The 26,947-nt window shown below is 39.0% G+C and overlaps 1 protein-coding gene across 1 annotated transcript in view; it reads left to right on the forward strand.

Annotated features, from left to right (window-relative positions):
- The window catches only part of PTPN9 (protein tyrosine phosphatase non-receptor type 9), a 73,398-nt gene that overhangs the window by 28,655 nt on the left and 17,796 nt on the right, over positions 1-26,947 (forward strand). Inside the window, exons 2-7 of the mRNA XM_043922176.1 lie at positions 5,227-5,370; positions 7,946-8,035; positions 8,757-8,881; positions 14,237-14,342; positions 23,884-23,994; positions 25,766-26,094. Coding sequence (XP_043778111.1) covers positions 5,227-5,370; positions 7,946-8,035; positions 8,757-8,881; positions 14,237-14,342; positions 23,884-23,994; positions 25,766-26,094 — 905 coding nt within the window. The remainder of the gene's footprint in view (positions 1-5,226; positions 5,371-7,945; positions 8,036-8,756; positions 8,882-14,236; positions 14,343-23,883; positions 23,995-25,765; positions 26,095-26,947) is intronic.

Genomic DNA, 26,947 nt, shown 5'->3' on the forward strand with positions numbered 1-26,947 from the left:
CACATATTTTGTTTCCTCTAATGAGAATTCTTATCTCTTCCTGGCAAATTATTATTCATCCTACAAGGCATTCTTTTAAAAAGATTTATTTTTAATTTTCCTGAGAGTTCGAATCTTACAGTACTCTGTTCATAGATCTTGAAACTTAAACTGTATGATGCTGGCCTGTTTATAGGTCTCCATGTTTAAATGATTGTAACCTGCTCAGAATGGGTCTTTTTCTCTCTGAGTTATGTCTGAACAGCTACTGTACTGCTTAGCACAAAGTGTGTGTGTGTGTGTGTGTGTGTGTGTGTGTGTGTGTGTGTGCGTGCACGCGCTTAGTTGCTCAATCATGTCCAACTATTGCGACTCATAGACTGTAGCCTGCCAGGCTCCACTGTCCATGGGATTCTCTAGGCAAGAATACTGGAGTGGGTTGCCATTACCTTCTCCAGGGGTCTTCCCACCCCAGGAATCGAACCCAGGTCTCCTGCATTGCAGTCAGACTCTTCACTGACTGAGCTACGAGGGAAGCCCCTAGCACAAAGTAGTTCCTCAGCAAATACTTGTAAATGCTTGACTGACCACATGAGTGGATGCCTGAAAGCTCTGCTGTGCTGTTGCCTTGAAGGGAGATGCTGCTGCTACTAGTCATGGAAGGTTGCCAGGGAGGAAACAAGTCTCTGAACTAACACAGTATATTCTTTCTTCTTCCCTCTCTCCAAGATGTGTGTGTGTTGGGGGGTGGGGGTGGAGTGAGGTGGTTGTAGGGACATAAACTTTAAAAAGTATATAATTATTAGAATTTTTCTGTTGATTTTAACTTTTAAATTATTAAATACATGAGAACAGCTGTGGAATGATGGGATTTTGATTGACCTGTTCCCTTTTTTTGCAGATTTTCTTTATTACATTATTTCATAACATGATAAAATCAGAAGTTGTTCTTAGAATTTTTTCCTTTCAAGATGCAGTAAAACCCTGTTTAAGGAAACACTGGCTCTTTTAAACTCACATTTTAAGAAAAGGCAAAATTTTCCTGATAAAATGAAAGTATTTGAGAGTAACCAGTAAATACTAATTCAAAGAGACTAGGTTTATTTCCATGTTTGACACAATAACAGAGGGCTAAAGGGAAGATGGTAGTTTTTAGTTTGAAAATTCAACAGACTTTACCTTGTTACATTAAAGCAAGCTAGTGTATTTTAGTTCAGATTCTGTTTCCTGGCAAATTTATATGGACTAAAGAGATTAACAGACATAACAAGACAATTCACAACGAAGGAAAGGTGGGAAAACAGGCAAAAGAAGAAGGTAATTTACTAGTGCATCTGTCACTGAAATTAATGGGGAAATGGCATATTTGCCAAAATGCAGAGGTAACCTCATATTTAGTGAAAGGCAGACACTGAGTCTTATATTGAGTCACTTTTCTTATTTAGGTATTCAGTGCCTTCTCTTTTTTTTGGCTTCAGTGCATGTGTTTGCCCTGCACAAAGTTGTTCCTGTATTATGATGAGAAATACTCTCAAGGCAGTTTGATGCTGTTGAAAAGGATTTGTGCTCAGGATGGCAGTGTTAATCTCCAGAGCTGCCAGTGTAGGGACAAAAGCATTTAGAGTTGGGAGCAAGGGTATAAATACCTCTGGATCTGGCTTTTGCTATGTTGTCAGAGAGCCCTGAATGAGGATAAGTTGCTCCTTTCAAGACTTGTCTTGCAGTTGAACACGTATTGGAAATTTCCAATTTAAATTTATGCTTTTGGATAAAAAGGATTAGAGAGATTGAATTGCTGCAGGCTAAAGAGAGGCAACAGCGGTCACTTGATTTTGAGGAGTTCTATCTCTGTCGAAAGAAGTTTTAGTGTGAAAAGACTGGAGTAAGGAAAAAAAGGAGAATGAACATTCATTCAGAGACTACCTACCAAGTACCAGGTACTGTGGTGAATGCTTCCTATCCATTGTCTTATTCAAGCCTTATCCTTTCATGAGGAAATAGAGACTCAGAGAGAAGTATATAATTAAAGTAAGCTTTTTTTTTTTTTTTGCGCTACACCAGGTCTTAATTGCAGTATGTGGGATCTAGCTCCCCAACCAAAGATTGAACCTAAGGCCCCTTGCACTGGGAACACGAAAGCCCAGTCACTGGACCACCAGGGAATTCCCCTACAATAAGCTTTGACTATGCTGAAACAAATCTTATATATACCAAACAAGTTGATTGAGGAAGGTTATAAGTGGCAAGGTTAGTTTTTCTGCACATCAGTTCAGACTTTTTCCCAGAGGAAGACCAAGGCTGTTTGAACTGTGACCACTCCTTAGCCTCCAGATGTTAACAACTTGTGGTTACTCATAAGCCTAGATAGATTCAAACCATTGACCTTGAGCTGAAGTATTTTGTAAGCTGTGACTCACCTTTTACTTAGTTCATTCTTTCACCAGGACATATACTGAGTATTAATTTCTGGAATTTCAGTGATCCGTTCTGAAGAGTGTACTGCTCCTTAAAATATCTGCGTCTTGTTTTTCTGGTAACAAACAGAACCACAAAGTGGTCTATCCTTAGTGGTTGTGCCAAATCCTTATTTAAACAGAGGGAGAGATCTGATTAACTATTTGGAGAGAAGCTGTTAAAGATCTGATTAACTGGAGAGAGGCTGTTGTTGAAAGGTCATCCTTTCTAGCTTCTATAAGACGTTCATCTCTTCCACCAGAGGAATAGGGATACCGGAGAGTGAATCCGAAGCTGAACATAACGGGTGGTGTATGTGTGTATTTGTATCTGTGAATACCACATCTCTGTTTATCGGACACTGGGCTCTCTTCATGCAAGGCCTAGTCGGGCCAAATCTGGAGGAATTGTTCCCGTGCTTAAAGCCAAGAATAACATCCTGACCAGCAGGGAACAGAGGTCAGTTCAAGGCAGCAGCTCTTGGGAGCTACACGACATCAAGAACCTTGAAGGAACTTAGTTTAATAAGAAGGAAGCCAATATGTACCTTGAAGGAAGTGTGTGAAACCTGTATGTCTCTTGTTGTTGTTGTTCAGTTAGTAAGTCATGTCTGACTCTTTGTGACTCTTCGAGTGAACTGCAGCATGCCAGGCCTCTCTGTCCATCATTATCTCCCGGAGTTTGCTCAAACCCATGTCCACTGAGTTGGTGATGCCATCCAACAGTCTCATCCTCTGCCGTCCCCTTCTCCTCCTGCGCTTAGTCTTTCTCACCATCAGGGTCTTTTCCAATGAGTCAGCTCATTGGGATATGAGAAATAAAAAACAATCATCCTAACAGGTGGCGTTCATATCACCTCCTGGTCATCTAACTATATTTTCCCCTCCTACCTGGATATTGATTTGTCTGTTTATTGTTTTTATTAGAAAAGGAGGAAAAATATATTCTGTTTTTCTGGTGTTTTATTCTACAGGCAGCTTCAGAGATGCCCAGAAGTGCTGGCTTTAAAAGATGATATGTTAAACAAATAGCCTTTACAAAATCTCCTGGGACCTTCCGGTTTTCCCGAAGTTTTGTCTCTGGGATCTTTATGCTCCAGTTTCTCTTCCGTCTTTCCTCATTCTGATGCTGACCACTAGGCAACTCCAACTGTTTTCTGGTGGAGCATTCTAAGTTTGTCCTGTTGTCTTCTCTGGGACTCATTTCTCTGGTCTGACTTCAAGTGGTTCTGGGCCAAAGTGACTGTAAAAGCTTTTCTTCATAGCCTTTATTTCTTGGCTCTTTCTATTTATGCACTTTGTCTGATTAGTTTTGCTGGTTTCCTCCTTTTCCAGCTGATGTGAGGTATATTGCCTCAGCTGCAGGGTTCTAAAGCTCGGATGCAGCCCCAGTCCTCTTAGATTTTGCTCCACTTTGTAAAGTGCCTTTTTTCTTTCCTAGAAATTGGGGCTGTGGTATGAGGTATTGCTGACTCTTCCGGGACTCTAGTTTGCTATTTGTTTAAACACATATGTAGCAATTTGGATTGTATTTGCAAGGTAGGACTTGTTGCCAAGACTCTGAATAGGTCATTGCTGTTACCCTTTCTCCCCTGTTTTTGAACCGAAAAATTAGAGACCATGGTCACATAGTAGGTTGATCTTATGCCTCTTGAAGCAAACCTCATTTTTGTATTCCTTATATGTAGCATAGCAGTTGGCATTTAGATATTAACAAATAGTTAAATACATAATAGTTTAATTAACACATCTTAACTGTGGGGTTGATTGATCAATTAAATTTCAGAATTCTCATCAAGTTGATCACATTTTGGAATCCATATGTGAGAGAAGTTTCTGGTTGGAAGGGACCAAGTAGCAGTATAGGAAATGTTTAGCAATTTAGAATATGCATGCCAAAAAATCCTGATGTAAATCCTGTTCTAAAATGAAGAAACAGAAGGGTGGTTTGGCTAGAGCAGAGACTGGTTAAAACGTAAGGAGAAGTAGGGTGAGGGAGGATAAAAGGACATGGATTAGAAGACAGCAACAGTTATGGAGTAGGCATCTTGTCAGTTTGGGATTAAACCATGTAAATGAAAATTTCCCACCCTCCCCCCAGTAGCAGGTTCTCCACGTTCACACCCCTCCCTCAGACCACTATCCAGAGGAGCTGTTAATGAGCCTCTGGCCACTAGTGTCCAGTTTTGAGGGCTGCTTTATGAAGCGCAGAGAGGTCCTGTGAGGTCAGTCAGTGCAAAGAGCAGTTGGCCTTTAGATTCGTTAAATTCGTCATAATCGTTTTGCTGCCCTCAACAGTATTGCTAATTCCAAAGCCAAAACCATTTTCTAATTGTTTTACTGTGTGTGACCGGCTTACGGGACCAAAACAGCAGCTGAGAGCTGCTTTACTGCCCTGTGCATTATGCAATAACCCTTCAGAGGGGCCCTTTACTTCTTTTTTAGCCTTTAAAAAAAAAAAAAAAACCAACAAAAAACAAACTCTGCTGTTTTTTTGCTTTGGGGCCGGTAATTTGCATCTTATTTGGGAACCTTCATTATTATTTCTTCATATATCCTTGCGCTAAGTAAGCCCTGCTCTCTGAACCTGGCTCTGACTTCTGGCCTCATTGAGTTGTATGAATTGTAATAATTTCTGATTTCAGATCGGTTTCCAACTTTTACTTTTTCTTGCTGTCTTGGGGTTCAAACTTGCTTGGGCTTGAAGAAAGTGGTTTTTTTTTTTTCTTGTTTATTTTTTTGTTTCTGTAAATAAATTCTCTAATAATTATTCTTTATTTTCTTTGTCAAACAGGCCACCAAGCAGTTTCTTGAAGAGATTAACAAGTGGACAGTTCAGTACAACGTTTCCCCCCTCTCTTGGAATGTGGCCGTCAAATTCCTCATGGCCCGGAAGTTTGATGTGCTCCGCGCCATTGAGTTGTTTCACTCCTACAGAGTACGTAGCTCAGAGCTGGACCTGCTGTGTGGCACCTGGGCTCTCTATGTTGCTGGTGTCTCTGCCAGTCTGTACACATGGTGTTTCTCCCCACTCCCATAAAAAGAAAAAAGTGGAGCAGTATCCACAAGCCCTACCTTGAAGTCAGAAAATCCTTCTGAAGATATTCAGACTCTCCCTAAATAAATTTTTAAAAAAAGGAGAGGGGAAAAAAAAAAAAAAAAAAAAGGAGAGGGGGATAAGAGGCACTGGGATTAGCTTATGAGTTTAAGACTAAAGCTCACTTACACCCATTTTATGGATCATCTTGTTCAATACTCATTTATTCAACAGGTATTTATTATATACCTACTATGTTCTAGGCGCAGAGATTACTGTTTAGAAAGAGAGTAAACAAATAATTACAGAAAAGCTATGATAGGGCAAAACTGTGTTCTGTGGAAAGCACAGTAAGGAGACTCGAGGAAGCTTTCCCAAAGGAAATGACTTCTAAAGTAAGAAGGGTGAGTAGGAATCGGACAGTGGGGGAGTATGGCAGAGAGAACAGCAAGTTCAGATGCCTGGTGGCAAGAGGGAAATTGAGCTGAGCGGAAATGCTCAGTAGGGGTGGGGGTATGGCAGGAGATTGAGCAACAGAGGTAACCAAGGCCAGATCAGAGAGTATCTGCTTTTTTTTAAGGGCAGAGAAATTCATTGGCAGTATGAACAGCAAAATGTGTTGATCAAATATGCTTTCTGGAAAGATTTTTTCACTGTGCTTTAGAGGATGGATCAGAAGGGCTATAGCGGAGACAGATCCATTAGAAGGCTGCTGTACTTACTAGGAGATAGATGATTGTCATGTCATTAAGCATAGTGTTAGTGGGAATAGAGAAAAAGTAGGTAGATTCTAGAAGTGAAATTGATAGAACAGAGTTACTTAAATTGGTGTGTGAGGAAAGGGGAGTAGTGGATTCCAGGTCTCTGACTTGGGCAACAGGGTGGTAAATGGTGGTGGGATTTACTAATTAAGAGACACTGAAGGGATTTCGGTATGTGGACAGAGTAGGCCATGAGTTCAGTTTGGCCACGTTAAGGTTGAAGTGCCAGTGGGATAGCCAAATAGACATGTCCTTTAAGCAGTTGAGATATGAGTCTAGGGTTTGGGAAAGAAGGCTGGACTGGAAGTAGAGACTTCAGAGTGCCCAGAGTAGAATATTACAGCTAAATATTGGAGCCATGAGAATGGGGGTGGGCATCTGGGGAGAGAGTGAGGAGTAGGGATATGTGTAGAGCAGAACCTCATTTCATACTTTTTGCTTTTTTCTCAGTATTGTTTGTTAAAGTTAAATTTTCATGGTTTAAGTAAGACATGCACTCTCCTGTGATTCCAGCATGCATACTGTCTTCACCTGCTGCCTTGCCTCTGCAGGCATTTGAGTTTGATTTTGGGATGAATTGGGGAAGAATGTGAACAGAGACCTAGTTTTGTATTCACCACAGTGTTCTTAACACTTAGCTCAGTGCCTGGCACATAATACTTGCTCTACAAATATTGACAGAGTGAATGAATGAGTCAGTGAGTGAAATGAGTGAATAAATGAGTGATAGAAAGCCCACAAAAGAGTCTTAGAAGGAGAAGCTGAAGAAATAGAAGAACCAAGAGAGTATTTTTTTAAAAAATAAAAAATAGAGAATCTCTTAGGAAAAAGAGAATGTGAGTGGTCAACCTTATTAAAGGAGGACTGAAGATGCGCACTGGTCCTAGTCACTGGAGCAGGAGCTCTGGGTGGTATGGTTAGACTGGGAGGAAATGAGAATGTGATTGAATGAGTGTTGAGGGAGCTGAGGGTGAGCTTGAAGAATCTGACTGTGAAGATGAATTAAAATGAGGTCATGGCAATGGCAACCCACTCCAGTCCTCTTGCCTGGAAAATCCCATGGATGGAGGAGCCTGGTAGGCGCAGTCCATGGGGTCGCTAAGAGTCGGACTCGACTGAGCGACTTCACTTTCACTTTTCACTTTCATGCATTGGAGAAGGAAATGGCAACCCACTCCAGTGTTCTTGCCTGGAGAATCCCATGGACGGGGGAGCCTGGTGGGCTGCCGTTCTATGGGGGGTCGAACAGAGTCGGACACGGCTGGAGCGACTTAGCAGCAGCAGCAGCATGGTAGCTATTGTTGCAGAGGATACTAAGGGGGCGGGGGATGGCTCCTGTTTAAGACAGGAGAGGCCTAAGCCTGGATGAGGTGTTAAGATATGTGCTTCCAGACAGTTTAGGTGCATATTTTAGTATCAGTGCTGCTGCATGTTTAAGAAGTTTAGCTTTGCACTCTAATGATTGATATATATTGGTTGGTCTTCAGGGTTAGGCTTCTCACTGATTCAAAGGAGAGATCCTAAGCTCTGAGGGGCTAGTAAGATAGCATTGGACAAGAATTCTGCTAACAGTTGGCCTAGAGGAAGGTTACTAAAGGAATTCCTGATTCAGTAAGCTGATTTCTAAAATCCCTTATCTCTGAGATTTGGTGGTTACATAAAGCTGTCATGAATATACAGTATTTTTATATTAATTTATCTTGTTTTATTTTTAGGAAACACGAAGGAAGGAGGGCATTGTGAAGCTGAAACCTCATGAGGAACCTCTCCGTTCTGAGATCCTTAGTGGAAAATTCACCATCTTAGTGAGTATTTATGAAACCCTCTTGTAACATTTCTTTATTTCCTTTTGTAGCTATTACTCTCTTTGGACTTTGTTCCTAGATATCTTTTCCTGAATCTAGAGAGTCTTAATAGTGGGGAATAGATGCAAAACAGCTGTGAAGTTTGGCATAAAGTTATTCTAGTAATAATTGAAATAATTGAAACTCAGTTGTATAGTAGTTTTAGAAAAGTTTCTTCATTGGTCCATTGAGGTCAGTCAAGACCTTTGGGAGGTGTATATGGTGTGTCAGAGCCCTGTCCTTCTTTATTTAAAGTAAGTTCTCTCCACTTAGAGACCACAGCCTTTCAGGTAAGTGTCCAATGGTACTTTTAAGGCAGAGCATGGAAACCATGGTTGTATTCTATGGTTTTCTCCTGTTGCTTTTTCTTCGCTATCCTGCCTGGGAAATTAGCTAGGCAGCCAATATAGGCCATTGTTTAATTTAATTTCTCTGTACTTAAAGAGTTAAGAGAATGTGGTTTTTTCCTACCGTAGGAATATGATCCTGGGAGTGCTGAGAGTCAGACATGGGATGATTAAAAAGCTTTTTTCCTTTTCTGGAGCAATTGATGCAAGTCAGAGAAGTATTATCAATATCTGTGCTCTTTATGGCAAACCTTTGTCCAGGCTATAAGAAGCCTCAGTGATTTCTGTGATTTTTCTATTTGGTATCTAAATATTTCTTGTTTTGTTTGCTTTAGAATGTTCGGGACCCAACAGGAGCCTCTATCGCCCTCTTCACTGCCAGATTACATCATCCCCACAAGTCAGTCCAACATGTGGTACTTCAGGCTCTGTTTTACTTGCTGGACAGAGCTGTGGATAGGTGAGCTTGGGCATTATCTTTTGGGTGTTCTACATCCAGATGGGAAAGTGACAGTATTTGATTTGATTAAACTCAGCAGTGCATTCACCATGCTCCTAGGATGTGCCTTAGGCAGTGCTATGAATAGAAAACACTCCATGTCCTTAAGGGCCTGGCCTGTTTCCAGGTACTATCAAGATGATGGGTATTCTGCATCCTTACCTGCTTGGCTCTATTTCAGGGTAACAGAAGCTAAGAAAGCTAATTAACTAGCCATTCTTAGTGTACTGAGAATTACTTATTGAAAGAGTGTGAAGGTAAGATGACCTGTGCTGGTTCTTTCTGACCATTTTCCCCTGGTATTGATTTTCAAAACCCTCTGGAGCCTCAGTTTCTTTATCTGTAAAAGTAGAATAATGCCAAGGATTTTGAGAATCAGCATTCAGGAGAGAGGAGTCCAAGAGCATAAGTTAAGCAGAATCATCTTTATAAATAAGTGTGCTGTGTGTTCAGTCGCTCAGTTGTATCTGATTCTTTGCAATCCCATGGACTGTAGCCCACCAGGCTCCTTTATAAGCCAAAAAGAACCAGCTTGGGTCATGTCTCCATTCCTGCCCTTAGGTAAATAGTATTATTACTATTCTGTAGACAAAGAAACTTAGGCCCCAGGAAGTTTTGTGGCTTTTTTACAGTCATTACATATTGATTGAACTAAGTCTAAGATCCTGGTTTCTTCCCTCTTGGTCAGAACTATCTGTACTCCTACTATGCTGTTTTTCTCTTTTACATCCTTTTTTCCCTGGTGCTCACCATTTACAGTGTGTTATTGCTCCCAGTGTCGTTGACTGGTCCTCTGGGTTAGAAGTGATATATCGAGGGCTGAACCTGGAGATTGTGAGAGGCAGCTATGCACTTCAGTCATACTTCTGTTCTTAGAGGATGGGGACAGCTGAAGGATTTTCTGAGGTAGGGCTCTGTGTCTCTTTCACTTGGCTGCTGCCTTGTTAATGTTACTTTCATTTACTTAGCTTCTGCTGGTGGTGTTCAGGGGGAGACATATCCAAACCACACCCACAGCATTATTCTAAAAAAGAGTAGTTACTAAGGAGAAAGGATTTCTCAGTTCTTCTTTCTTATGATTGTTCTTCAGACATAATTTCTGGAATAGAATTCCCTTTGAAATGTTTCTTTACCTCAGGGGGTTGAGTGGAAGGCTCTTTTACCAGGAAATTTAGCATTGGCTTCCTCTTTGAGCAGCTTAGAGTCAGAGCTTTCATACAGGCATGACAGTGACCAAAGCTTGCTTTTTCCAGTGAGAGTATTGAATCCCATAGGAATACCACACAGGTAAACGCAGTTAAAACTTTGTTCTCATGATCTCTATCACGTTCTTAAAAATCCTAGGTGACTCCTCATTTTTCAGAGGGTGCATGTAAGCTAAATAAATGTGAGCCCTTTGTTTCCCCTAAATGAAATATTCTACCAGTGAGTAGAAATTTTTGTTTTCCTTTGTTACCTTGAACCAGAATGGAAGAGGAGGAAACCCTTTCTCTTCACTAAATCTTGCCCTTCCGTGAAGGCCCAATTTCTGTGCCTGGCTCCCTCACCCCTCCAACTAGTCATAAAATTCTTTCTACTCTGACTTTAATAGCAGTTATTACTAATACCAATCATTTTGTATTTAATCATACATCCAGTCCAACTCTCACATCCATACATGACCACTGGAAAAACCATAGCCTTGACTAGACAGACCTTTGTTGGCAAAGTAATGTCTCTGCTTTTTAATATGCTATCTAGGTTGGTCATAACTTTCCTTCCAAGGAGTAAGCGTCTTTTAATTTCATGGCTGCAGTCACCATGTGCAGTGATTTTGGAGCCCAAGAAAATTAAGTCTGACACTGTTTCCACTGTTTCCCCATCTATTTGCCATGAAGTGATGGGACCAGATGCCATGATCTTAGTTTTCTGAATGTTGAGCTTTAAGCCAACTTTTTCACTCTCCTCTTTCACTTTCATCAAGAGGCTTTTTAGTTCCTCTTCAGTTTTTGAAGAAAGCTGAACACGAAGAATTGATGCTTTTGAGCTGTGGTGTTGGAGAAGACGCTTGAGAGTCCCTTGGACTGCAAGGAGATCAACCAGTCCATCCTAAAGGAGATCAGTCCTGAGTGTTCATTGGAAGGACTGATGCTGAAGCTGAAACTCCAATACTTTGGCCACCTCATGTGAAGAGTTGACTCATTAGAAAAGACACTGATGCTGGGAGGGATTGGGGGCAGGAGGAGAAGGGGACGACAGAGGTTGAGATGGCCGGATGGCATCACCGACTCGATGGACATGAGTTTGAGTAAACTCCAGGAGTTGGTGATGGACAGGGAGGCCTGGCATGCTGCGGTTCATGGGGTCACAAAGAATCAGACACAACTGAGCGACTGAACTGAACCTTATGATGTCATTTATCTCATGCTTTTCTTTTTTTTTTTAACCTACCACTGGATGGTAAGCTCTAGGAGGACAGGAAACCTTCTTTTCAACATTATATGATGGAAAATTCCCAAATCCCCATGGTGGAGAGGAAATCGTATCATCAACTTTCACATGCCTATCATTCATCTTCTTTCACAATGATCTGAAGCCAGTCTTGTTTTGTTGATAGCCCCTCACCCACCCTTTTACCTCTGATTATTTTGAAGCAAATGCCAGAGGCAGCGGTAGTCTTCTTGGTGTTCCCAGTTATATCCTAGTCCAGGAATCAATCTCAGTAGGGTAGGGAAGCAGTTGTTCTTAGTAGGGAATTATTGCTGTTATTGAACGATAAACCTTATATTCTGTACCCAGGGAAGTAAAAATGCTATTGCATTTGTATTTCATATGCCTTCAAAGGATGATCAGTTTTAGGTCTAGGAATATAGAATCTACATCATTATGCACTATAACTTCTTTTATTAAATTCTGTTTCCTCTGGTGCTGATTTCTCTTTGTTTCAATCCCCCGCCACGGGCTGGAGCTGTGAGGGGGAAAACCTGTAATTCTTCTAGTTTGGTGTGGAGAGAAGGGAAATCTGTAGATGTGGGCAGTCTGCTCAGTGCTGGGCCACTCATTTAACAGCATCTTTGATCTTGGTAAATTAGTCTCTCTAGGGTTGTGAAAGAATGAGACAAGATATAGCTCTCACTTTAACATGTGAGGGGCCATTTGAAGTTAAGTCTGTGGTAGAAGCTTGGTTCTACTTCAGAGATTTTTGAAGTGCTACTTCATGGATAGGTGCTTCTGACTTGGATTCTGTTGAAAGGATGAAGTTATGGAGGTTTCCAGGAGGTAATGCCAGAAACAAAAAATAAGGATACAAAGTAACATTGAGATTCCTGATTTCAGGAATTTGTTTTGTGTCAAAAAGTTTTCTTGAATATAAATACATGTGAAAACTATTGCTATCATCTGTGAATAGTCCAATCAGATAATTTATTTCTAACAGTCATTTAGGTGTGCAGATCAGAAGCAGGTAAAGATCGGGCTTGGTGGAAGAGTACAACTTTAGGAATTAAGGAGATTGGACCAAGTGATATTTTTTGTTCCTTACTTCAATCTGGGAATAGGCCCACCAGCTCTTTATCTACTTTTTAAGATGCCTCCCAAAGACCATTAGTAGGTTTTTCTCTTCCTTCATTAAAGTCATAAGAGAAAAATATATCATCATTGAGTTTAGAATTTTGTTTACAGTTTTTCATAGGCCCACCGTGTTTTCTTAGTGATGGGCTTCGAGGCCACTGAATTACAATTCTGTGACCATTCATTATATTTGCAAGGACTGTGCTGTGGACTGTGGAGGGTAATGAGGTGAACAAAACATGTTTTTGCCCTCTAGGAGAGAATGAGATCGCTACACAAAATAGGAGTACATTAAGAGACGCTAGAAAAATCCACAGAAAGGTTTGTGGGGCTTCAAGGGGTGTGAACGACGGTAGTACATTTGGTGACAATTATCAGGGAGACCTTCATGGAAGAGGAAACTTTGAGTTAAACATAGTATGGTACAGAATTTGGATAGTCAGATTCAGAGATAAAGGAGAAAACAGTTCAAATTTTGATAACCTGGTTGCTCTGAAACATTCTCAGACTATGAGTTTGGTACTTGATGAATCTGGATAAATATGCCTCAGTAAGTATAATTCCATTTCCAACATGTGGGTTTTTTCCTCCATATTGTCAAGGAGTTTTCCCCCACGAACTGGGCATTTGGCAGTTCAACTCAACTCTGACACTATATACCTGGAGATAGCCTCAGATTACACAAGTTAAAGGTTCAGTCCTAAAAGACTGTCCCTTCAGACATCAGTGGCAAGTCCAGGTTGTCATCTCTGCTTCTGATCATAGATCAAAGGTTCCAGTGCCCCCTCCTTGGGTTTGATTAATTTGCTGGAGCAGTTTATAGAACTCAAACATTGTACTTAATATGTTACCAGTTTATTATAAGAGGGTATAATTTAGGAACAGCCAAATGGAAGAGATGCATAGAGGGAAAGGTTTGGGGAAAGGGGCATGGAGCTTCCGTGCCCTCTCTGAGAGGAAGTCGCTGAATCATGTCTGACTCTTTGTGACCCCATGGACTGTAGCCTACCAGGCTCCTCCATCCATGGAATTCTCCAGGCAAGAGTACTGGAGTGGGCTGCCATTTCCTTCTCCAGGGGATCTTCCCTACCCAGGGATCGAACCCAGGTCTCCTGCATTGCAGGCAGATGCTTTACTATCTGAGCCACCAGGGAAGCCCCTAGATGGAAGAGATGCATAGAGGTAAAGGTATGGGGAAAGGGGCATGGAGCTTCCATGCCCTCCCTGAGAGGGCTACATGTGTTCATCTGCGTGTGTTCATGTGTTCATCAACCTGGAAATTCTCCAAATCGTATCCTTTTGGCATTTTATGAAGGCTTCATTCATTGCAAGGCATGATTGATTAAATCATTGGCCATTGGTGACTGAGTTCAGTCTCCAGCGCCAGTCCTCTTCCTGGGTGTGGGAGGGTGGGACTAGAAGTTCCAACCCTTTCTAATCACGTGGTTGGTTCCTCTGGCAAACAGCCTCCATCCTTAGATGTCCTAAGAGCATTCCAAGGGTCACCTCATTAATATAGCAATGGATACCTTCCTTGCTTTCCTAGGAAATTCTAAGTTATAGGAACTCTGCCAGGAAACAGGGTCAAAGTCCAAATATGTATATCTTATTATAAATTCTTTGTAAGGCTGGTGTTTAGGGAAGGCAGTTATTTCGGTCCCATATGTGTCCCACACTCTCTGTGTTCTTTGTTTTTGACCCAGGTTTTCAATCTGCCTCATCCATCTTATTACTTATAAATATTTTTGTTCAATGATTGGTTTACAGCTTTGAAACTCAGAGGAATGGACTGGTGTTTATCTATGACATGTGCGGTTCTAATTATACCAACTTTGAGCTGGATCTTGGCAAGAAAGTCCTAAACTTGCTAAAGGTAAGGAAGGGCTGTGAGAGGACCCTTTCAACCCTCCTTCAATGGTTCCTTTTTTCTATTCTTTGTGAGATTTAGGAATGATGTAAACTTCAGAATTATGTTCAATGTAAAGGTCACCTGTAAGTGATGACCAATATCTGCTTCCTCAGAATAAGAAACAGTCTTAAAAGTAAAGTGGGAAGAATTAAAATGCACAGGAACAATGAGTTGTAAAGGTGGGATGTCTCTTTTTCAGAGTTTTGTAGAATAAAAATTAATGAAGGCTAGGGATGGTCATTGTCTTGAAAAATGTAACCTAGCCAGTGATTTTCAGACTTTTTGTCTTAAGCCTAATCAGAACCATGTTTTCCATTGTAATTTAGTTCACAAAAGTATATGTACACTAACTCTACACATACATATAAAGTTATATACAGAGATAGTTTCTTATTCTCTTATCTCAAACTCTTAGGTCCAGAGGTGTTATTTAATATTTTGAACTTTAAAAGATAATATGGTATGTATGTCACTCTAGTATCAAATATTTCTGCAATGAAATGTATTATTCATAATGAGTGGAGAAGAGCAAAGGTTATAAACAGCCTATGAAATTTCAGGTCAGAGTTTGCTGTCACATGGATTTTTGCACCAGACTAACAATAGAAACCAGTGGTTTCAGAGATGTTTAGATTTCAGAATCCAAGGATATAGGTGTAAAGATCTTTGTGTGCAATTTATAAAACAAAATTAAAAATGTTTCATAAGACAGACTTTACCTTTTCTTTACTCTGTATAGTCATTTTGATTATTCTGTTGTATATCATATTTTTAAAGTGTTAGTCATGCCCATTATACAGAGTGAAGTAAGCCAGAAAGATAAAGAACATTACAGCCTACTAACACATATATATGGAATTTAGAAAGATGGTAACGATAACCCTATATGCAAAACAGAAAAAGAGACACAGAAATACAGAACAGACTTTTGAACTCTGTGGGAGAAGGTGAGGGTGGGATGTTTCGAAAGAACAGCATCTATACTATCTATGGTGAAACAGATCACCAGCCCAGGTGGGATGCATGAGACTAGTGCTCGGGCCTGGTGCACTGGGAAGACCCAGAGGAATCGGGTGGAGAGGGAGGTGGGAGGGGGGATCGGGATGGGGAATACGTGTAAATCTATGGTTCATTCATATCAATGTATGACAAAACCCACTGAAATGTTGTGAAGTAATTAGCCTCCAACTAATAAAAATAAATAAATAAATAATAAATAAATAAAAATAAAGTGTTAGTCATGACTTACTGAACTGATTTCAGGACCTGCTGCATGACAACCTGCAGTGGGAAAAACATTCACCCAGGAGTCTATGTAGCCTTTGTTCTAGTACCTCACTTGGGAGTACTGTGGAACTGGATGTTTAGAAGTGTTTGTTTACTACTACAGCTTTCTTTACAGCAGAAATTATATAAAAAGAATATTATACTGCATGTTGTTCACTGGGACTTGCATTTTTACACTCACCACTGCGTTGCTAAAATTGCTAGTGTGGTTTGTAGCTGATATTCATTCCTTTTTAATTGATGGTTGAAGGATTCATGCCTTTTAATTCCTCATCCATTGGTGAATATACCATTTTGTTTATCCACTTCTATTGATGGCTCCTTGGGTGGTTTTCTGATTTTTGCTATTAATATTACGGACAGTGCTGCTGTGAACATTCTTAAACATGTCTTCTGGTGCATGTGTGAAAGAATATCTCTAAGGCAGAATGTACATCTGTGCTTTATGTGCAAAGAGAGCATGTATGTTTGGACCGTTTTTCCCATTCCTGGTCTTCTCAGAACTAATTTCACCCTTTGGGGTTGATACCACCCCCACTGAAAATGCTCTAGAGTATACATCTAGGAGTAGAGTTACTGGGTCATAAGGCCTGGGAAGATGCAGTTTTATAAGGTAGTGTTTAATTGTTTTTCAAAATGGTTATGCCTACCTGCCATGTGTAAATTTTCCACATCCTCTCCAATACATGATAATGTCATACTTCTTAATTTTTCCCAATCAACAGGTATAAAATGGTATCTTGTGATATAACTCAAAATCTCTCTTACTAGTGAGATTAAGTATCTCTTCATGTATTTATTGGCCATATTTATGTTTTCTTCTGCACAGTGCCTATTTATGACTTTTACCCATTTTCCTATCATCCATTTATGTAGTTGCTTATATATTAGTACTAATCTCTTTGTGTGTATGTCAGGCTTCCCTGGTAGCTCAGAGGATAAAGAATCTGCCTGCAATGCAGGATACCCGGATTTAATCCCTGGGTCGGAAACATCCCCTGGACAATGGCTTGACAACCCACTCCAGTATACTTGCCTGGAGAATCTCATGGATAGAGGAGCCTGGTGGACTACAGTCCATAGGGTCACAAAGAGTCAGACACAAGTGAGCAACTAACACACACACACACTTGTATGTACGTACATACATACACATCTGTATACATACATACACATCTATATACATATATATACTCAGTTTATAGCTTGCTTTTTCACTTTTTGCAGAGTCCTTTTGACTAACAAAAGTTCTTCATTTTAATATGGTTAAATGTGTCTGTGTTTAATTTCTGCTTAATACATTTTGCATCATAAGTCCTTCCCTATTCCAAAGTCAGAAAAATAGTATTAAATATTTCTTTTTTACTGCTCTACCACTGGTTCCACCATGTGTATTAATTTTTTAATTAAATTTTTTATTGTGATAAAATATACACTTATACACAATCTTGTGATTACTGTTGTAACAATTTTGAGTGTACAGTTCAGTAGCATTAAGTAAATTCACAATGCAACCCATTACCACTATCCATTTTCAAAACTGTTCATCCCACACAGAAACTCAGTGCTCATTAAACAGTATATCCCCACTCCACCCCACAGTCCCCGGTAACCTCTCTTCTACTTTCTGTCTCTATGAATTTGCCTATTTTAGGTCCTCATGTAAATGGAATCTTGCAATATTTGTCCTTTGTGTCTATTTTATTTCACTTAGCCTAATATTTTTAAGGTTCGTCTGTATTGTAGCATGTACCAGAATTTCATTCCTTCTGAAGTCTGAAATATTCTGTCATATGTATATACCGTGTGTTGTTAATCCATTCATCTGTCGAAGGACAGTTGGGTTGTTTCCACGTTTGGGCTATTGTGAATGCTGCTGCTGTGGACGTTGGTGTTACAGCACCTGTTTGAGTCCTTGCTTTCAATTCTTTGGTGTGTATGCCTACATGTGAAATTGTTGGATCATATGGTGATTCTACATTTAATTTTTTGAGGAGCTATTTTCTTTTAAAAGTTTAAAATTTTGTTTTTGTCATTTAAGACCTTAATCCATCTGGAGTTGATTTTTGAGTATGGTATGAGATGTAAGAATCTGACTTTTTTCCCATATGGATAGCTATTTTTTTTTTCCAGTTTTGCATACTAAATAGCCTCTCCACAACATAGGCCTTTTCCTTGTCAGTTTTAACAGAGTCACAATAACTTGGTAAGTTAATATATCATAGACAATTTTAACTATCTAACCATCTTTCTGTATTATTCAGATTGTTTTCAGGTTTAAATAATGCTATTATGATTATTTTCGCTCTTTCTCTTAAATTATTTTAAGAAAATATTTCTTAGAGTTGGATTATTTGGCTAAAGATTATGAGTATTCTTGTGTCTCTCTTTATACATCACTAGGTTACCCTCAATAAAAGTGGAAAAGAAATTTACATTGTCACCAACAAATAAGAGTATCTGTTTCCTTTAACTATCCCAGTAATGCATTCTATAATTTTTCTCCTTTTTTAAGTATAGAATTTTAAAATAATAGTATCCTTTTTTTGTTGTTTGAACTCCTTAAAAACATTATATCTTGTTCTTCAAATGTTCTTTTGCTGTTTGTATGTCCTCCTTTATTTGCTGCAAAATAATGAAAATACTGTAGGTGTTTTGTTATATAAATTAAAACAGAATGAAATAAAAGTTTGGTTGCCTTAAAATCCATATATCTATATGTTCTTTTTAGTGACTTGTTGCTCCGTCATGAGGAATAGATAAAATTTTAAATGCAGTCCCCTACCATCCTCATTCTTATGAAAGTTATAAATAGAAGTTTATCTTTAATGCACAGTCTCACACTTTAGATTTCTATTCATTGTGAATTAATTTCCAGTAGTTACTGTGGTGAGGATTTGGATGAAAATACGACACTATAATAAAAGTATAAATAATCTTTGACTTCCTAAGTTGCTCTGAATAAATTCTCCCCATCTTGGTAACTTTCTTAGGAGTAATCCTTGTTTTAAATTTTAAAATGTCATGACCTATTTTAGTTGCCATCATATGGATTCTTAACTATTGTTTTAGATGAACAATTTAAACCATACCGTGTGAAATTTATCTTTACTAGACAATGTAGAATTTGTCTAGCCCAAAGAATAAATGTTTATTTTTCTGATAATGAAATACATGACTTGGACTTCCCTAGTGGTCCAGTGGTTAAGAGTCTGCCGGCCAGTGCAGGGGACACAGGTTCGATCCCTGGTTCAGGAGGATTCCACATGCTGTGGGGAAACTAAGCCCATGCACCACGACTCCTGAGTCAGCGCTCTAGATCCCGCGCTCCACAACTAGAGAGTAGCCCCTACTTGCTGCCACTAGAGAAAGCCCACATGCTGCAGCAAAGAAAGCCAAGTGCAGCCGAAAATAAATAAATGAGTGAGTTTAAAAAAGAGAGAAATATATGACTAAAAGTACATTAATTTTCAGAAAATTTATTAATGCTGACACTTAAAAAGTAATATTTGTTAACACTTACTGAATGTTTTGAATACAGTTCTAACTTCATGCTTTAAATTAATTAATCCTGATATCATTAATCCTCAATTAATCCTGATATCATTCCTGTGAGTTGTGATGGCTATTACTATCATTGTACCCATTTTGTAGATCTAGAAACTTAGGCCTAGAAAATACAAGAACTTGCTGAAGGTAATACAATTAATAAGTACAGCTGCTGCTGCTGCTAAGTCGCTTTAGTCATGTCTGACTCTGTGTGACCCCATAGACGGTAGCCCACCAGGTTCCCCCGTCCCTGGGACTCTCCAGGCAAGAACACTGGAGTGGGTTGCCATTTCCTTCTCCAGTGCATGAAAGTGAAAAGTGAAAGTGAAGTCGCTCAGGTGTGTCCAACTCCCAGCGACCCCATGGACTGCAGCCTACCAGGCTCCTCCGTCCATGGGATTCTCCAGGCAAGAGTACTGGAGTGGGTTGCCATTTCCTTCTCCAGTAAGTACAGAGCTATTACTTATAATTCCACCCCTTGAAAATTATCAGTTTAAAGAACTTAGTGTATGTATGTCCAAGCTTTTAAAAAATGTGTACATGTGTATATAGGTATACATACATATGGGATGAGGATACTTTATTTTTTCTTTACAAGTATGGCATATTATATGCAGCAGTTGTAATTTGTCATTTTTTTACTTAACAGTGTATTTTTGTCATCTTTATATGTCAGTACATACAGCTCTTAGCTCATTTTTTCTCTCACTTTTTTTAATGGTTGCACAGTTTTTGTTTTTTTCTGTGCTGGGTCTTCATTGCTGAGTGGGCTTTCTCTAGTTGCTGCAAGTGGGGGCTACTCTTTGTTGTGGCATGTGGGCTTCTCATTGCTGTGACTTCTCTTGTTGCAGAGCACAGGCTGTAGGGCCTGGGGGGCTTTGGTATTTGCCGCACACAGGCTCACTAGTTGTGACACCTAAGCTTAACTGCTCCGCAGAATGTGGGATCTTCCCAGACCAGGGATTGAACCCATGTCCCCCTTCATTGTCCGGCTTCCCAGGTGGTGCTAGTGGTAAAGAACCTGGTTGCTAATGCAGGAGACATAATGAGACATCAGTTCGATCCCTGGGTTGGAAAGATCCCCTGGACGAGGGCATGGCAACCCACTCTAGTATTCTTGCCTAGAGAATCTCATGGATTGAGGAGCCTGGTGGACTACAGTCCATGGGGTCGCAAAGAGTCAGACATGACTGAAGTGACTTAGCAGCACCGCTGCATTGTCAGGCGGATTCTTAGCCACTGGGAACACCAGAGAAGTCGCTTGCAAAAAGTATTCCTGTTGTTGATATACCAAGCAGAAAAAATGTTTATTTTATTTTTTTGTGTTGTTATAAAGGCTTCAGTGAACATCGTTTTACATTTATTTTTGTATATTTGGTCAATTATTTCCTCAGGATAAATTTCTGTAAGCAGATATTTATGGTCAAAATGTAGGCACATTTAAAATTTGATAAATACTGCCAAATAGTCCTCTAAAAACTTAGTTCAGATTTGTACTCCCATCAACATCCTTGTTTGCTAGATTCTCATCATCATTTACTATTTGGATTTTAATCATATCCATATCTTTATTTGTTTTTTTTTTATTACTGATGAACTTTAACTTATTTTCACGTTTAACATCAGTATTTCTTTAAAAAAAATTTTCTGCTTATATATTCTACCCACTTTTCTGTTGAAATGTTTGTCTCATTGATTTGCAAGATTTGTTATTAAGAATATTAGAAATAAAAAAAAAAGAATATTAGAAATATTATTAAGTATGTGTTACCAGCATTTTTGCAGTTTATAATTTGTTCAACATGACGGTGTCTTGTCATAGTACTATGTTTTCTTAATTTTTCATTATAGTTTTACTATACTGTATTACATATTTTACATTTAATAATATGCACAGTACATAATATTATGGACAAAATAATTTGTTTTCAAATAGCTGTCTTGGTGACATTTGTTAACTAATACACTTTTTTCCCTACTTACTTCGGGTAACACCTTTATTTTATACTAAATTTTCATATGGTAAGTGTGTCTATTTCTGGACTCCCTGTTCTATTGATCTAGGCATCCAGACCAACATATTCACTTTTTTAATTTATTGTAGCCTTGTAATGAAGTTTAACATTTTATAGGATAAGCTTCCCTGTATTCTTTTATTTCTAAAAATTATTTTGACTATTTTTACACTTTTATTATTTTACATGCACTTTTGTGTGCTTTTATTTAAATTTTTACTGGTATATAACATGCATACTAAAAACAAACTTTATACCTTTTTTTTTAAATTATAAAAACAAAAAAAAAGGTAATTTAAGGAAAAGTCTCTAACCCTTCCTTCACACACCCCAGTGACATTCCACGGAGATAATCACTTTTTCAGAATTGTAAATCTGTTGAGAAAATGCTTTTAAAAAATCATCTTTTGATTAGATGAACATTAGAGTCATTCACTCGAGTTCTGGTAGATAAGACACTTTGGGATTTAATTTGGATATAATGAATTAATTTAAGGAGAATTGACTTTCAGCCTCATCTTCACCTGTCCAGGAATGCTTTGTTTTATGGATTTTTTGAAGTCTTTTGTTATGTCTTTCAATAAAATTTAAAAACTACATGTCTTACATGTTTCTTACGATGTATATTCTCAGGCTTAAAAATGTGCATGTTTATATGTATAAACATAGTAAACTCCAGGGATAAATCATCTTTTTTGTAAGACCAGTATCACATAGGGAGAGAGATGGTGCTTTTGTATACAAATACTGTTATAAACCAGAGGCTTTTTTACCATTATACTTTTATGGTGATTATTATTTATAGGGTGGCTGATTTTCTCATATTTATCTTTCATATTTTAAAATGCTATTACAGTACTTTAAAATACTATTATATAGCTGGGAATAATTTCTTCCCAGTAGAAGGACAGTATTACTCATTACCCCAGCCTATGAACAGGACTGGAATGTTGAGAAACTAAATGAAACAAAGAGCTGTGGCTTAAAAAGAAATAATTTTTTCTTATGCCTTCTGCAGATCAGGGTGTCTCCTTTCTTTTAGACCTCATTTGTCCTCATACCCAGGAGATCATATTGATTGACTGACTGAGTAAATATATAAATAGATAAGAGATGAGTGGAAAATGATTATAAACACACAGATATCAATATAAAGGAAAGATTATGAGAAATGTTTCATGTTCATTTTATTTTTGATCTAATTGTTCCTTAAAGTTTTAATAATTAGAACATAAGGATGCATACATGTATGCTGACAAGAACAGTTAGAGTAGTTTTGATCTATAAAGCTTATATAGACAAGAACATAATATTACTACTTTTTTATTTATTTGCTTCACAAATAAGAGTTTCTTTGAAAATGTGGTGTACTGACAATAAAATTCATAGAGAACTCATGTGATTGGGGGAATATAATCACAGGAAAAAAAAGGTAAGGAGGTACTCATCTGTTTCCTTTGAGATTCCTCTTTCAGGTCTGCAGGGATACTTGAGAATCTTTAGGGTATATCTTACTTACTAATGTAACCAAAAGTTCTGAAGTCATTCTCAGTTGTTAAGTGGATCCAGATCAAATAACTCAAAGCCCATGCATTTCAGTGTGTGGATTCCAGCATACTCACCTATAAATCTTAGGTGTCCCAGGCTAACTTTTGCCCCCATCTCTGCATAATATGACTTTAAACGGTAAATCAGCTTTTAATTTCTTTTTTTGAACTTAATTGAACTGTAGTTGGTTTATAATGCTGTGTTTCAGGTGAACCGCAAAGTGAATCAGTTGTATGTTTTATATATAGTATTGTGTTTGTGTCAATCCCAATCTCCCAATTTATCCCTCCCCCACCCTTACCCCCTAGTAACCATAAGTTTGTTTTCTTTCTTTTTTTTTTCTGATCTAATCTATTTTATTTTTTATTTTTTTCATTTATCTTTTTTAGTTGGAGGCTAATTACTTTACAATATTGTGGTGGGTTTTGTCGTAAGTTTGTTTTCTATATCCATGGCTTTTCTTCTGTTTTGTGAATAAGTTCATTTGTACCCTTTTTTTTTTTTAATTCCACATATAAGTAATATATTTGTCTTTGTGTCTGACCACTCAGTATGAGAATCTCTTGGTCCATCCATGTTGCTCCTAATGGCATTATTTTGTTCTTTTTAATGGCTGAGTAATATTCCATTGTATATATGTACCGCATCTTTATCCATTCCTCTGTTGATGGACTTTTCAGTTGCTTTCATTTCTTTCTTTTTAACTACTTTTTCTCTAGCCACTAAGTGAAATCTGAATTAGGCTGTAGATTCCCCCTGCTGGGTAAGAATGGTGAAAAGAGCAGAAAACCTAAGTTTTGGATTTAAACAATCAAAGGTCCCACTAGGCACTGTTGAAGTGCCCTAATTGGTGTTTTTAAATCCTTGTATGTGTTCTCCACAGGGCTTGCCTGGTGGCTCAGATGGTAAAGAATCTGCCTGCAATGCAGGAGACCCGGGTTTGATTCCTGGGTCAGGAAGATCCCCTGGAGAAGGGCATGGCAACCCCCTCCAGTATTTTTGCTGAGAGAATTGTATGGACAGAGGAGCCTGGCAGGCTGCAGTTCATGCGGTCACAAAGAGTCAGACACGACTGAGTGACTAACACACACACGTGTTCTCCACAGGGAGCTTTCCCAGCTCGTTTGAAGAAAGTGCTGATTGTGGGAGCACCCATATGGTTCCGAGTGCCGTATTCCATCATCAGCCTTCTTCTGAAGGATAAAGTTCGGGAGAGGGTAAGGCAAGCTAACTTTATTTTATTTGGAGGTGGGGTAGATACAGTTCCATCTCTGCTGTTGAAGCTTGCCAGTTAATTCTCTACCTTTAAAAGCCTTCCTGGTTTGTTTCTCTTCCTGCTTCTATTAGTGTGTTCACTTACATTTTCTGCTTTATTCTTTACTCAGCCCAGTACAGGTTGCCTTTTTGACTGTACTACAAGTTCCTTGAAGTTTGGACCTGGGCATAATTTGGGCAGTTCCCCTCTATATAGTACTTTGCATGCAGCTAGTATCGAAGAAATGTGTCTCTTGAGTAACTTAGAGATAGCTACTACTTCCCAAATTTAGACTTGTACAGCTTCTGATATAATTACATCAATTGAGCTGGTATTTGATTTTGTTCAACTGGAAGTACCACTCAGTCTGTTGACCACCAGGGTGGTAAAGGAGAATCTCAGACTCTTTTTACTCCTGGCATTTTCTCTTAAAACAACTTGTTGCTTCCTAACTTCAAAAGTGTTGTCTAACATCATCTTAATTCTATTATCATTCCCAGAATATTCCATGACAGAAAGATTATGGTTTCAGTCATTCACTCATTCTTTTCTCACCCTTAGAAGAAAGGGTATAGGAAACATTGATATACTAGAATAAGATAATAATGTAAAATATTATCAGAGGATTTTTTTTTTAAATACGAGATCATATGAATACTAACAATACAGATCTTTGTAGCTGAGGCAACTTGGGTTGGAGGGAAAAAACTAAAGACATTTTGTTTTGTAGAAGCTTAGGGACTTAATGACCCCAGAGTAGGAGAGGTACTCTCCCAGGTGACTCTTTGAGAGGACTCCTTGGGCAAGTTCTTAACGCTTGAATTTTATACAAGTGTATACATGCATGTGTAAGCTCAAAATATATTGAGCACCTTTACAGTCCATGTTCTGAGCCCTGGGAATTAAAACTTGAGTGACATAGCCCTTACTCCTGTGGAGCTCATGGTTGTGAAAGGGGACAAGACATGTTCAGAAGACTATGACTCTACGAGAACACAAAGGAGAATATTGCCTCAGACAATCAGGGACGGCTTCACAGAAGAGGTGAGCTATAAGCTGGTCCTTGAGGAGGCCATAGAGAAAAAGAAGGCATTCTAGGAAGAAGCAGCAGCAAACATCCCATTCCACACAGATTTCAAAAAGAACCAACTAGGCTAATTTGGTCCAATATGGCTGTGTCAACTATGGCAGCAAAGAGAGGAATTGAGTATTATAGTTACTTCCCTAGCATTTTTCCTGGGCTTCCTTGCCTCTGGGTGACTGGTCTAGTCTTGCTTTCATTTAGAAATCTATTTTTGAGAACATCCATAGCAAGCTGTGAGTAAAGGACAAGCTAACAGGCTTAGAATTGGTTACCGTAGTATGGGTTGACAAAAACAACCACTTCCTGTGCATTCTTAGTAGTCAAAAAGGCCAGGACCCACATGAGATGGAACTGGAAACCCTTGTATATAGTATAAAGCCTTGGTTCTCTATACCTACCTTTATGTTTATAACAGGGCCCCTAATTCCAGGAATGAATTTGTTATACATTGTGGGAAATCAAACCTTTCCTGGGAAATTCCTAGGATTTCAATATTAAACAGATGAAATTGCATTTACGTCTTTTCTAAGTATACCAGGTGTTTCAAGCCAATCTTATCTCATTCTTCGAAGTACTTTGGTTCTTTACCTTCACTGTCTGTATGCCCTTCCATCCCCACAGACTCACATGGTTCTCTCTGACCTTCTAGATTCAGATACTGAAGACGTCTGAGGTCACCCAGCACCTGCCCAGAGAGTGCCTCCCGGAAAACCTTGGTGGATATGTCAAAATTGACCTTGCCACTTGGAATTTCCAGTTTCTATCCCAGATGAATGGCCACCCAGACCCCTTCGATGAGATCATCCTGTTCTCCCTCCCTCCGGCCTTAGACTGGGACTCAGTGCATGTCCCAGACCCCCATGCCATGACCATCCAGGAGTTGATGGACTATGTTAGCACCAGGCAGAAGCGGGGGATATACGAGGAGTATGAAGACATCCGTCGTGAGAACCCAGTTGGTACTTTCCACTGTTCCATGTAAGTAGGGATGGTTTGGGCCAGGAATAACGTTCCAAGATGCTTGTGACACGCGTTGGTACACCTTCCACACTTCACTTCCTTAAGAGAGGCTTTTCCTTAGGTTAAGGAGCACCGCTTTCACCTAGATCATGGTTTCTCTCATCCAGAAAGAGGCACCTCTTGGCGCTTGTTGCCAACAGCATATGCTATGAAGTTTCTGAAGGTCTTTGGTAACAGTGGAGAAACTGTGTACTAAAGGATGCATTTTTTGATGTTTTCCTGATATGCGAGTGCTTTTAGGGAAAAAAAAATAGAGGCCCAAAAGTTAGGCTGTTGATTCTTGTTCTGAGTGTGATCTTTGGTCCTTGCTTTTGGGCAGCTTCTGCCTAGAGTGTTTATAGTATTATATTACTTTCTGAGGTGGAGTACTGGTTCATTTAAAATAACCCACAGTCAGTAAGAGAGAAGAGTTGCCTCTTATAAATTTAGCCTGTGGGATTTTCCTTCTACCTAAATTCTATAACTGGTTTGTAACCACTTGATGACTATTATTGGCAGTAGAGCACAGATCATTTCTCTTACTGCTGCTGTCCTTTATCTTAACATGTTTTCATTGGCTGCAGCAAAAACTTCTTTTCCTCCAAGTTTTGAGATCTGTTTGTTGAAAATTAAGGAAGCTGTCTCCAGTGGGTCTCAGGCTCAAGTTCCAGCTTAGCCAAAAATGTCCTCTGTGACTTAAGTTATTTCTCTACTTTATACCTCAGTTTTCCTGTTTGTAATATTTTATGTTAGACTCACTGATATCCACTGATTATTTTATAGCTTAAGTGTTTTAGGAATCTGTGAGTACCTCTCTCCCCTTGTAATTCCT

The sequence above is a fragment of the Cervus elaphus genome, chromosome 13 (assembly GCF_910594005.1).
Source record: "Cervus elaphus chromosome 13, mCerEla1.1, whole genome shotgun sequence".
NCBI classification, from domain to species: domain Eukaryota; kingdom Metazoa; phylum Chordata; class Mammalia; order Artiodactyla; family Cervidae; genus Cervus; species Cervus elaphus.